Source organism: Bufo bufo, chromosome 3 (genome assembly GCF_905171765.1).
Source record: "Bufo bufo chromosome 3, aBufBuf1.1, whole genome shotgun sequence".
In the NCBI taxonomy this organism is placed as follows: domain Eukaryota; kingdom Metazoa; phylum Chordata; class Amphibia; order Anura; family Bufonidae; genus Bufo; species Bufo bufo.
In genome coordinates, this window is record NC_053391.1 from 3,657,374 (window position 1) to 3,670,188 (window position 12,815).

At 55.5% G+C, this 12,815-nt stretch overlaps 1 protein-coding gene across 1 annotated transcript in view; it reads left to right on the plus strand.

Annotated features, from left to right (window-relative positions):
• Positions 1 to 373: 373 nt before the first annotated feature.
• The window catches only part of IGSF3 (immunoglobulin superfamily member 3), a 28,279-nt gene continuing 15,837 nt past the window's right edge, over positions 374 to 12,815 (plus strand). The window contains exons 1-3 of the mRNA XM_040422777.1: positions 374 to 523; positions 1,135 to 1,273; positions 11,403 to 11,780. Coding sequence (XP_040278711.1) covers positions 1,225 to 1,273; positions 11,403 to 11,780 — 427 coding nt within the window. The 5' untranslated portion in view covers positions 374 to 523; positions 1,135 to 1,224. The remainder of the gene's footprint in view (positions 524 to 1,134; positions 1,274 to 11,402; positions 11,781 to 12,815) is intronic.

Below are 12,815 nucleotides of genomic sequence, written 5' to 3' on the forward strand. Positions count from 1 at the left end.
TGACTGTTCTCTGAACACACTCTGTCCTGTGGGAAAGGGGCTGTCCATTCTACAGGTGTGGTGTCTCACTGGGGATTGGGGCTGTCTCTACTTGGACTGGTGTGGTGTGTCTTGTTGGGAGGGGTGGCCTGCTGTCTCTTGTTAGAGGTGAGGGCTGTTTCTTGTTAGAGGTGTGGGCTGTCTCTTGTTAGAGGTGTAGGCTGTCTCTTGTTAGAGGTGTGGGCTGGCTCTTGTAAGAGGTGTGGGCTGTCACTTGTTAGAGGTGTGGGCTGTCTCTTGTTAGAGGTGTGGGCTGTCTCTTGTTAGAGGTGTGGGCTGGGGGCTGTCTCTTGTTAGAGGTGTGGGCTGTCTCTTGTTAGAGGTGTGGGCTGGCTCTTATTAGAGATGTGGGCTGTCTCTTGGCATGGGCTGGGCTGGGCTGGGGGCTGTCTCTTGTTCGGGTGTCTAGAGGTGTGGTTGTGGATTTCATTGTCAGTTGGTATTGAGTCTCCATGATCTGTGGATGGAGAGAGCAGCGAGCAGGGTGCGTATACAGGATACATTGTATATAGTGTGTGTATATATGATACATTGTATATAGTGTGTGTGTACAGGATACATTGTATATAGTGTGTGTGTATGATACATTGTATATATAGTGTGTGTGTGTGTGTATGATACATTGTATATAGTGTGTGTGTACAGGATACATTGTATATAGTGTGTATATATGATACCTTGCATATAGAGTGTGTGTATGATACATTGTATATAGTGTGTGTGTATATATGATACCTTGCATATAGAGTGTGTGTATGATACATTGTATATAGTGTGTGTGTATATATGATACCTTGCATATAGAGTGTGTGTGTGTGTGTGTGTGTGTGTGTGTGTGTGTGTGTGTGTATGATATATTGTGTGTGATGTCTGTGCACAGCCTGTGTGTATATATTGTGTCCTGTGTGTATATTGTATACGGTGTGTGTGACGTCGGTGCTCTGTGTGTATATTGTATACGGTGTGTGTGATGTCGGTGCTCTGTGTGTGTATATCTTGGCAGCCGGTGCCAGTTGTGCCACATGCAGGGACTGTCAGGGTGTGTGCCCCATGTGTCCGGGTCCCCGCTCACCATCTGCTCCCCTTGTCCCCTAGGACTGAGGGGCCTCGTCAGCTGCTGCTGTGACCTCCTGGGGTTCCAGGCTGTGATTACAGGACACACATGGCATTGTGACAACACACACTATGGGCCTCCCAGGCATCTGCCTGCTACTTACCGGGGCTCTGCTTGCAGGTAAGTCCCACATGGGATGTCAGGGTTTGTATAGATCAGGGATGGCCAACCTGAGGCTCTCCAGCTGTTGCAAAACTACAACTCCCATCATGCCCGGACAGTCTACAGCGATCAGCCTACAGCGGGGCATGGTGGGAGTTGTAGTTTTACAACAGCTGGAGAGCTGCAGGTTGGCCATGCCTGGTATAGATGCTGGACTGGTGGTGGAACTGGTGGAGTTAACACTAGACAGGTGGGGCAGATGCTGGTCTTGGTGGGGTTATCCTTGGACTGGTGGGGCGGATGCTGGTCTTGGTGGGGTTATCCTTGGACTGGTGGGGCGGATGCTGGTCTTGGTGGGGTTATCCTTGGACTGGTGGGGCGGATGCTGGTCTTGGTGGGGTTATCCTTGGACTGGTGGGGCGGATGCTGGTCTTGGTGGGGTTATCCTTGGACTGGTGGGGCGGATGCTGGTCTTGGTGGGGTTATCCTTGGACTGGTGGGGCGGATGCTGGTCTTGGTGGGGTTATCCTTGGACTGGTGGGGCGGATGCTGGTCTTGGTGGGGTTATCCTTGGACTGGTGGGGCGGATGCTGGTCTTGGTGGGGTTATCCTTGGACTGGTGGGGCGGATGCTGGTCTTGGTGGGGTTATCCTTGGACTGGTGGGGCGGATGCTGGTCTTGGTGGGGTTATCCTTGGACTGGTGGGGCGGATGCTGGTCTTGGTGGGGTTATCCTTGGACTGGTGGGGCGGATGCTGGTCTTGGTGGGGTTATCCTTGGACTGGTGGGGCGGATGCTGGTCTTGGTGGGGTTATCCTTGGACTGGTGGGGCGGATGCTGGTCTTGGTGGGGTTATCCTTGGACTGGTGGGGCGGATGCTGGTCTTGGTGGGGTTATCCTTGGACTGGTGGGGCGGATGCTGGTCTTGGTGGGGTTATCCTTGGACTGGTGGGGCGGATGCTGGTCTTGGTGGGGTTATCCTTGGACTGGTGGGGCGGATGCTGGTCTTGGTGGGGTTATCCTTGGACTGGTGGGGCGGATGCTGGTCTTGGTGGGGTTATCCTTGGACTGGTGGGGCGGATGCTGGTCTTGGTGGGGTTATCCTTGGACTGGTGGGGCGGATGCTGGTCTTGGTGGGGTTATCCTTGGACTGGTGGGGCGGATGCTGGTCTTGGTGGGGTTATCCTTGGACTGGTGGGGCGGATGCTGGTCTTGGTGGGGTTATCCTTGGACTGGTGGGGCGGATGCTGGTCTTGGTGGGGTTATCCTTGGACTGGTGGGGCGGATGCTGGTCTTGGTGGGGTTATCCTTGGACTGGTGGGGCGGATGCTGGTCTTGGTGGGGTTATCCTTGGACTGGTGGGGCGGATGCTGGTCTTGGTGGGGTTATCCTTGGACTGGTGGGGCGGATGCTGGTCTTGGTGGGGTTATCCTTGGACTGGTGGGGCGGATGCTGGTCTTGGTGGGGTTATCCTTGGACTGGTGGGGCGGATGCTGGTCTTGGTGGGGTTATCCTTGGACTGGTGGGGCGGATGCTGGTCTTGGTGGGGTTATCCTTGGACTGGTGGGGCGGATGCTGGTCTTGGTGGGGTTATCCTTGGACTGGTGGGGCGGATGCTGGTCTTGGTGGGGTTATCCTTGGACTGGTGGGGCGGATGCTGGTCTTGGTGGGGTTATCCTTGGACTGGTGGGGCGGATGCTGGTCTTGGTGGGGTTATCCTTGGACTGGTGGGGCGGATGCTGGTCTTGGTGGGGTTATCCTTGGACTGGTGGGGCGGATGCTGGTCTTGGTGGGGTTATCCTTGGACTGGTGGGGCGGATGCTGGTCTTGGTGGGGTTATCCTTGGACTGGTGGGGCGGATGCTGGTCTTGGTGGGGTTATCCTTGGACTGGTGGGGCGGATGCTGGTCTTGGTGGGGTTATCCTTGGACTGGTGGGGCGGATGCTGGTCTTGGTGGGGTTATCCTTGGACTGGTGGGGCGGATGCTGGTCTTGGTGGGGTTATCCTTGGACTGGTGGGGCGGATGCTGGTCTTGGTGGGGTTATCCTTGGACTGGTGGGGCGGATGCTGGTCTTGGTGGGGTTATCCTTGGACTGGTGGGGCGGATGCTGGTCTTGGTGGGGTTATCCTTGGACTGGTGGGGCGGATGCTGGTCTTGGTGGGGTTATCCTTGGACTGGTGGGGCGGATGCTGGTCTTGGTGGGGTTATCCTTGGACTGGTGGGGCGGATGCTGGTCTTGGTGGGGTTATCCTTGGACTGGTGGGGCGGATGCTGGTCTTGGTGGGGTTATCCTTGGACTGGTGGGGCGGATGCTGGTCTTGGTGGGGTTATCCTTGGACTGGTGGGGCGGATGCTGGTCTTGGTGGGGTTATCCTTGGACTGGTGGGGCGGATGCTGGTCTTGGTGGGGTTATCCTTGGACTGGTGGGGCGGATGCTGGTCTTGGTGGGGTTATCCTTGGACTGGTGGGGCGGATGCTGGTCTTGGTGGGGTTATCCTTGGACTGGTGGGGCGGATGCTGGTCTTGGTGGGGTTATCCTTGGACTGGTGGGGCGGATGCTGGTCTTGGTGGGGTTATCCTTGGACTGGTGGGGCGGATGCTGGTCTTGGTGGGGTTATCCTTGGACTGGTGGGGCGGATGCTGGTCTTGGTGGGGTTATCCTTGGACTGGTGGGGCGGATGCTGGTCTTGGTGGGGTTATCCTTGGACTGGTGGGGCGGATGCTGGTCTTGGTGGGGTTATCCTTGGACTGGTGGGGCGGATGCTGGTCTTGGTGGGGTTATCCTTGGACTGGTGGGGCGGATGCTGGTCTTGGTGGGGTTATCCTTGGACTGGTGGGGCGGATGCTGGTCTTGGTGGGGTTATCCTTGGACTGGTGGGGCGGATGCTGGTCTTGGTGGGGTTATCCTTGGACTGGTGGGGCGGATGCTGGTCTTGGTGGGGTTATCCTTGGACTGGTGGGGCGGATGCTGGTCTTGGTGGGGTTATCCTTGGACTGGTGGGGCGGATGCTGGTCTTGGTGGGGTTATCCTTGGACTGGTGGGGCGGATGCTGGTCTTGGTGGGGTTATCCTTGGACTGGTGGGGCGGATGCTGGTCTTGGTGGGGTTATCCTTGGACTGGTGGGGCGGATGCTGGTCTTGGTGGGGTTATCCTTGGACTGGTGGGGCGGATGCTGGTCTTGGTGGGGTTATCCTTGGACTGGTGGGGCGGATGCTGGTCTTGGTGGGGTTATCCTTGGACTGGTGGGGCGGATGCTGGTCTTGGTGGGGTTATCCTTGGACTGGTGGGGCGGATGCTGGTCTTGGTGGGGTTATCCTTGGACTGGTGGGGCGGATGCTGGTCTTGGTGGGGTTATCCTTGGACTGGTGGGGCGGATGCTGGTCTTGGTGGGGTTATCCTTGGACTGGTGGGGCGGATGCTGGTCTTGGTGGGGTTATCCTTGGACTGGTGGGGCGGATGCTGGTCTTGGTGGGGTTATCCTTGGACTGGTGGGGCGGATGCTGGTCTTGGTGGGGTTATCCTTGGACTGGTGGGGCGGATGCTGGTCTTGGTGGGGTTATCCTTGGACTGGTGGGGCGGATGCTGGTCTTGGTGGGGTTATCCTTGGACTGGTGGGGCGGATGCTGGTCTTGGTGGGGTTATCCTTGGACTGGTGGGGCGGATGCTGGTCTTGGTGGGGTTATCCTTGGACTGGTGGGGCGGATGCTGGTCTTGGTGGGGTTATCCTTGGACTGGTGGGGCGGATGCTGGTCTTGGTGGGGTTATCCTTGGACTGGTGGGGCGGATGCTGGTCTTGGTGGGGTTATCCTTGGACTGGTGGGGCGGATGCTGGTCTTGGTGGGGTTATCCTTGGACTGGTGGGGCGGATGCTGGTCTTGGTGGGGTTATCCTTGGACTGGTGGGGCGGATGCTGGTCTTGGTGGGGTTATCCTTGGACTGGTGGGGCGGATGCTGGTCTTGGTGGGGTTATCCTTGGACTGGTGGGGCGGATGCTGGTCTTGGTGGGGTTATCCTTGGACTGGTGGGGCGGATGCTGGTCTTGGTGGGGTTATCCTTGGACTGGTGGGGCGGATGCTGGTCTTGGTGGGGTTATCCTTGGACTGGTGGGGCGGATGCTGGTCTTGGTGGGGTTATCCTTGGACTGGTGGGGCGGATGCTGGTCTTGGTGGGGTTATCCTTGGACTGGTGGGGCGGATGCTGGTCTTGGTGGGGTTATCCTTGGACTGGTGGGGCGGATGCTGGTCTTGGTGGGGTTATCCTTGGACTGGTGGGGCGGATGCTGGTCTTGGTGGGGTAGATGTTCATGGCTTTCTGAGTTGACTCTTCTCTATGCGGTGCTGAAGGGGTTAAGAGCACCGGGCAGTTGTCTGGGGCAGTTTCGCTAACGGAGTAAGGGCTCATGCACATGACTGGAGTCTGTTATACAGTCCGCAGGTTGCAGATCCACAAAACACGGAGGGATAGCCTTGTGCTCATGTGCCCCCCCCCCTCATTGGAGGGATAGCCTTGTGCTCATGTGCCCCCCCCTCATTGGAGGGATAGCCTTGTGCTCATGTGCCCCCCCCCCTCGGAGGGATAGCCTTGTGCTCATGTGCCCCCCCCCCCTCATTGGAGGGATAGCCTTGTGCTCATGTGCCCCCCCTTCCTCATTGGAGGGATAGCCTTGTGCTCATGTGCCCCCCCCCCCTCATTGGAGGGATAGCCTTGTGCTCATGTGCCCCCCCCCTCATTGGAGGGATAGCCTTGTGCTCATGTGCCCCCCCCCCCTCATTGGAGGGATAGCCTTGTGCTCATGTGCCCCCCCCCCTCATTGGAGGGATAGCCTTGTGCTCATGTGCCCCCCCCTCATTGGAGGGATAGCCTTGTGCTCATGTGCCCCCCCCCCCTCATTGGAGGGATAGCCTTGTGCTCATGTGCCCCCCCCCCCTCATTGGAGGGATAGCCTTGTGCTCATGTGCCCCCCCCCCTCATTGGAGGGATAGCCTTGTGCTCATGTGACCCCCCTCCCCCTCATTGGAGGGATAGCCTTGTGCTCATGTGACCCCCCCCCCCTCATTGGAGGGATAGCCTTGTGCTCATGTGACCCCCCCCCCTTCCTCATTGGACGGATAGCCTTGTGCTCATGTGACCCCCCCCCCCCCTCATTGGAGGGATAGCCTTGTGCTCATGTGACCCCCCCCCCCCCCTCATTGGAGGGATAGCCTTGTGCTCATGTGCCCCCCCCCCTCATTGGAGGGATAGCCTTGTGCTCATGTGCCCCCCCCCCTCCTCATTGGAGGGATAGCCTTGTGTCCATGTGATTCCACTCATTGGAGGGATAGCCTTGTGCTCATGTGACCCCATTGGAGGGATAGCCTTGTGCTCATGTGACCCCATTGGAAGGATAGCCTTGTTCTCATGTGACCCCATTGGAAGGATAGCCTTGTGCTCATGTGACCCCATTGGAAGGATAGCCTTGTGCTCATGTGACCCCCTCATTGACCAGACAGCCCACTCCTGGTGGTTGTGGGATTAGTGCGGATGAAGTACGTGTACACACAGGATGTTTACTTCTGGGAGGTGAAGCTTCCAGTCTTCTGTTTACTTGTATCCCCCATAAATGTGACCACAGAGCTGACCAGCTGCAACCACCACGTGCACCGCTCCCTGAGGGGATCCAGCTGCGTCCACCACCGCTGCTGGTCACCCCAAATCCTGACCTACAATATGTGGGGGCTGCACAGTATGGTGATATGGACCATGCTGGTATCTCCTGTATATAGTTATATATCTACACCTGCTATAACCTGGGTATCTCCTGTATATAATTATATATGTACAGCTGGTATAACCCGGGTATCTCCTGTATATAGTTATATATCTACACCTGCTATAACCCGGGTATCTCCTGTATATAGTTATATATCTACACCTGCTATAACCCGGGTATCTCCTGTATATAATTATATATGTACAGCTGGTATAACCTGGGTATCTCCTGTATATAGTTATATATGTACAGCTGCTATAACCTGGGCATCTCCTGTATATAATTATATATGTACAGCTGGTATAACCCGGGTATCTCCTGTATATAATTATATATGTACACCTGGTATAACCCGGGTATCTCCTGTATATAGTTATATATGTACAGCTGGTCTAACCTGGGCATCTCCTGTATATAATTATATATGTACAGCTGGTATAACCCGGGTATCTCCTGTATATAATTATATATGTACAGCTGGTATAACCTGGGTATCTCCTGTATATAGTTATATATGTACAGCTGGTATAACCTGGGCATCTCCTGTATATAGTTATATATGTACAGCTGGTATAACCTGGGCATCTCCTGTATATAATTATATATGTACAGCTGGTATAACCCGGGTATTTCCTGTATATAATTATATATGTACAGCTGGTATAACCTGGGTATCTCCTGTATATAGTTATATATGTACAGCTGGTATAACCTGGGCATCTCCTGTATATAATTATATATGTACAGCTGGTATAACCTGGGTATCTCCTGTATAATTATATATGTACAGCTGGTATAACCTGGGCATCGCCTGTATATAATTATATATGTACAGCTGGTATAACCTGGGCATCGCCTGTATATAATTATATATGTACAGCTGGTATAACCTGGGTATCTCCTGTATATAATTATATATCTACACCTTCTATAACCCGGGCATCTCCTCGTGTGCAGCTGGTATAACCTGGGTATCTTCTGGATTATAAGATTGCTCTTCTCCTATAAGGAAGGCTTTATTCTCCTGTAGTATGGTTGGAGGTGTTGGTTGTCGGTGTTTTCCGACTCTCTTTGGTTGGATTCTGGTCAGGTGACCTGTTTGGGGTCTGTTTGGCGTTGAGGGCGGGTTTCCGTTTATTTCGCTGTGAATGTAATATTGATCGGGTGCAGTTTGGTGATGAATATTTTATGCGTTCTAATGTAAGGAAGAGTCGGCTGTAACATCCGTGTCCCCGGCGGGTGAGGCGATGTATGTGATTTGTGGCGTGTGCAGTAACACGGGAGCCGCTTCCTTCTAGGAATTCTCCTCCCTGCTTCTGATTACGGGATCCTCATGGCGTCCGGTCAACGCGGCGCTGTGATAACGTTCTGTTATAATCTGTTACTGGAGCGTTATAACGACGGGTGAAACGCGTGCAGTGTATTACACGGATGTGGTTATGCCATGCCCGTGTGACATGCGATGGTAAGACCGGTCGGCACCGGTCAGGCCGCAGCTGCCGCCATGTTGTCCCCTCCCTGTACTGTAATGTGACCCGGCTCGCCGTGCGGCGCTCATTATGCTACAAGCCTCGGACATCCTCTCTGGGATTGTTTTATTGAACGCACCATTGGAACAATCCGCGAGAGGGAAATTTGGCCGCCCTGTGTGGTTGGCGCGGCCGTGGCGTGCCGCCATCCCCTCCTCCATTTTGCAGCCTTTTCTCCCTTTACATTCTGATAAAATCAGATTACCTATTAGTCTCTGAGCTTTTTCAGCTCTGACGCGGGCTGCGCTCGGTGTTTCCATGGCGACGCTGACGGTTCCCCCGGCACCGGACGCAGATCCGTGTTTGTGTTATGGTAATGAACTTCGTGTGAGACATTTAATAATAATGTACAGAACTTCTTATTAAAACCGCACTCGCAGCGGGGTGATGACTCTGGCGTTTCGTAACCACTCCAGATCACGTATGGTATAGACGCAGCCGAGCAACCGGTGATAATCGCAGGGCTGATATCAGTCACCATGTCCTCCCACAATTCCCAGCTCTCATCATCCTGAGCCCATGAATACAAGGTCAGAACTAAGCAGTGAAGACTGACACACTGCCAGACAATAGGAGAGGGGAGTGACCTTCTATATAAAGGAATCGGAGCAGAGACACTGAAGTTTACGTAAAACCCAATGTGGGGTAGTGGTGTGAAATCCGGTCAGGGAGTGGGGGGTAGAGACGACTCTGTGACCCCCGGGGCGAGGAGCTGCTGAGAAGATGATTTCCTCATTCATGACTGAACCAGTCTAACCGCTGAGTAACTGATGTGTCAGCGGCACCTGTCACCGCGCATTCATCACAACCATGTGCCATGTTCAGCCTCTGTGACCTTACGTGCAATGGCCAGGTTCTCCATGTCACCCCTCAACGCCATCCCCCATGTTCAGGTTCTCAATGTCGTCCCTGACTCCCCTCATGGTCAGGTTCTCAATCTTGTCCCTCACTCCCCTCGTGGTCAGGTTCTCAATCTTGTCCCTCACTCCCCTCGTGGTCAGGTTCTCAATGTGGTCCCTCACTCCCCTCGTGGTCAGGTTCTCAATCTTGTCCCTCACTCCCATCATGCTGTCCCCAACCCTCTCATGGTCAGGTGCTCCGTGTTGTCCCTCTCTCCCCTCATAGTCCGTTTTCTATGTTGTCCCTCACCCTTCATGCTTCATGTTCATGTTCTCCATGCCATCCCTCACCTTCCTCATGGCCAGGTTCTCCATGTCGTCCCTCAACCCCATTGACCACGGTCAGGTTCTTCATGTTGTCGCTCACACCCCTCCTGGTCATATTCTTCATACCATCCGTCACTCTGCTCATGGTCAAGTTCTCCATGTTGTCCCTCACTCCCCTCGTGGTCAGGTTCTCAATGTTGTCCCTCACTCCCCTCGTGGTCAGGTTCTTCATGTTGTCCCTCACACCCCTCATGGTCATATTCTCCATACCATCCGTCACTCTGCTCATGGTCAAGTTCTCCATGTTGTCCCTCACTCCCCTCATGGTCAGATGCACCATGTTGTCTTTCACCTCCCCATGGTCAAGTTCTTCATGTCGTCATGTGTTTTTCAGACTGCAGGCATACTCCAGATTTATTGTTCTGAAGGCTTTTCACACGGCTGATGAGCGCCCAGAGAACGGGTAGACGTTAAGATGCTGGGATGGAACAATGTCTGGTACCTGTGCCTCACCCTGTACCATATACCGCCACATAGATTTATGACTCTGTTGATGAATCTCGGCTGTGTGTGACCCACTCATGTCCTTGCCCTCCAGGCTGGGAGCTGCTGGTCCTTGGCCTTGTAGTATTATAGTCCCTTCCTCCTCCTCTCCCGCCCCTCACGTCCAGCTGTCAGGGTGGGGGAGGTGCACAGGAGCTTCAGAAACATGAGGAATCCAGTGTGAGGTCTCCTTGTCACGGCTGTGTCATGTATGACATGTCACCCCACACACGGCGTATACAGAGGTCACGTATGACCAGTCACCCCACACATGGAGTATACAGGGGGGGTCACGTATGTCATGTCACTCCACACGGAGTATACAGGGGTCACGTATGTCATGTCACTCACTCCACACGGAGTATACAGGGGTCACGTATGTCACTCACTCCACACGGAGTATACAGGGGGGGTCACGTATGTCATGTCACTCTACACGGCGTACACAGGGGTCATGTATGACCCGTCACCCTACACACGGCGTATACAGGGGTCATGTATGACCAGTCACCCTACACACGGCGTATACAGGGGTCATGTATGACCAGTCACCCCACACATGGAGTATACAGGGGGGGTCACGTATGTCATGTCACTCACTCCACACGGAGTATACAGGGGGGTCACGTATGTCATGTCGCTCTACACGGCGTACACAGGGGTCACATATGACGTGCCACCCCACACGGCATATACAGGGGTCACATATGACATGTCACCCCACACATGGAGTATACAGGGGTCACGTATGACATGTCACCCCTGTATACGCTGTGTGTGGGATGACGTTTGCCATGTCACCCACTCCACACATGGCATTTACAGGGGTCACGTATGTCATTTCGCTCTACACGGCGTACACAGGGGTCACATATGACGTGCCACCCCACACGGCGTACACAGGGGTCACGTATGACTGTCAGTAACAGTCCCTGGCGGCCATGACACCTGCCAGCGCTGTGAGATGAGCTGGCACCGGAGCTGCTCTGTGTGGGCGCGGAGGATGAGACGTGGGCGCTGGATGTGATTCATGAGGAATCTGTCGCCGTACTTCTCCTATGATGCCGGAGCCAGTTTGGCGCCGATATGTTGGCGTAATATTTACGGTAAATGACGCTCTGATCTTGAAATAATTCTCCATTTTGTGTCCTCTTCGCAGGCGTCTCCTGGGCCCAGCGGGAGGTGACCGTCCAGCAGGGGCCCCTGTACCGCACCGTGGGCTCCCACATTACCATCTGGTGCCAGGTGAGAGGCTACCAGGGCCCCTCGGAGCAGAACTTCCAGTACTCCATCTACCTGCCGTCCGCCCCCGACAGGGAGGTCCAGATGGTCAGCACCCAGGACGCCTCCTTCTCCTACGCCATCTACAGCCAGCGGGTCCGCAGTGGTGACATCTACGTGGAGAGGGTGACCGGGGACCACAGCGTCCTACACATCCGCCAGCTGCAGGAACGGGACGCCGGAGAGTACGAGTGTCACACCCCCAACACCGACCCCAAATTCTACGGCAGCTACAGCGCCAAGGTCAACCTGAGCGGTAAGTGCTCACTATGGGCTGAGGCTCGGCCTTCCTGCGCGCTCGCGGAGCTCTGCGCCACCCCTCCCCCGGACGGCTGCGGCCTGGGGTGTAGTTACACTCACATCTTCCCTGACGTCTCGCTATTGATTGCGGCTTCTTCCATCTCCTCTCGCTTCTTCACGCAAACACTTTTGTTCTTAACTAATCATAAGACGAGGAGCGGCGGCCGCGGGCGTCTCTGGATGTGACTGGGGCGGAGGCGGCTCGCACAGAGGGTACTGGGGGGCGTCGGGGGTCCTACAAGGAACAATATGATCCAGGTCAGGCCCCCCCAGCGCTGGGGTCTTGCATCTGGCTGTAGCCCCCTCCCAGGTTATAGGTGGGGAACGCTCCCCCTCCTCTGCACGACACATTCCCAGCTGGCACATAAATAGTTAATGGGACACTTTCCACCCCCGGCCGCCGCTTTCAGAGAGAAGCTCCAGGGAATCTGGTGTGAGAGGCGAGGGGGGCAGATGGCCGACAGCTGGAGACAGTCAGAGGGAAGGGACGCTCCAGGAGGGGCCATACCAGTGCCCACCACAGCTGCCAGGGAGGGGACGCCCATCATACACAGGGGGCAGCGGGGAGGGGACACCCATCATACACAGGAGGACTGCAGCGGGGAGGGGACACCCATCATACACAGGGGGACTGCACGGGGAGGGGACACCCATCATACACAGGAGGACTGCACGGGGAGGGGACACCCATCATACACAGGGGGACTGCACGGGGAGGGGACACCCATCATACCCAGGGGGACTGCACGGGGAGGGGACGCCCATCATACACAGGAGGACTGCAGGGAGGGGACGCCCATCATACACAGGGGGACGGCAGGGAGGGGACACCCATCATACACAGAGGGGCTGCAGGGAGGGGACGCCCATCATACACAGGAGGACGGCAGGGAGGGGACACCCATCATACACAGGGGGGCGGCAGGGAGGGGACACCCATCATACACAGGAGGACTGCACGGGGAGGGGACACCCATCATACACAGGGGGG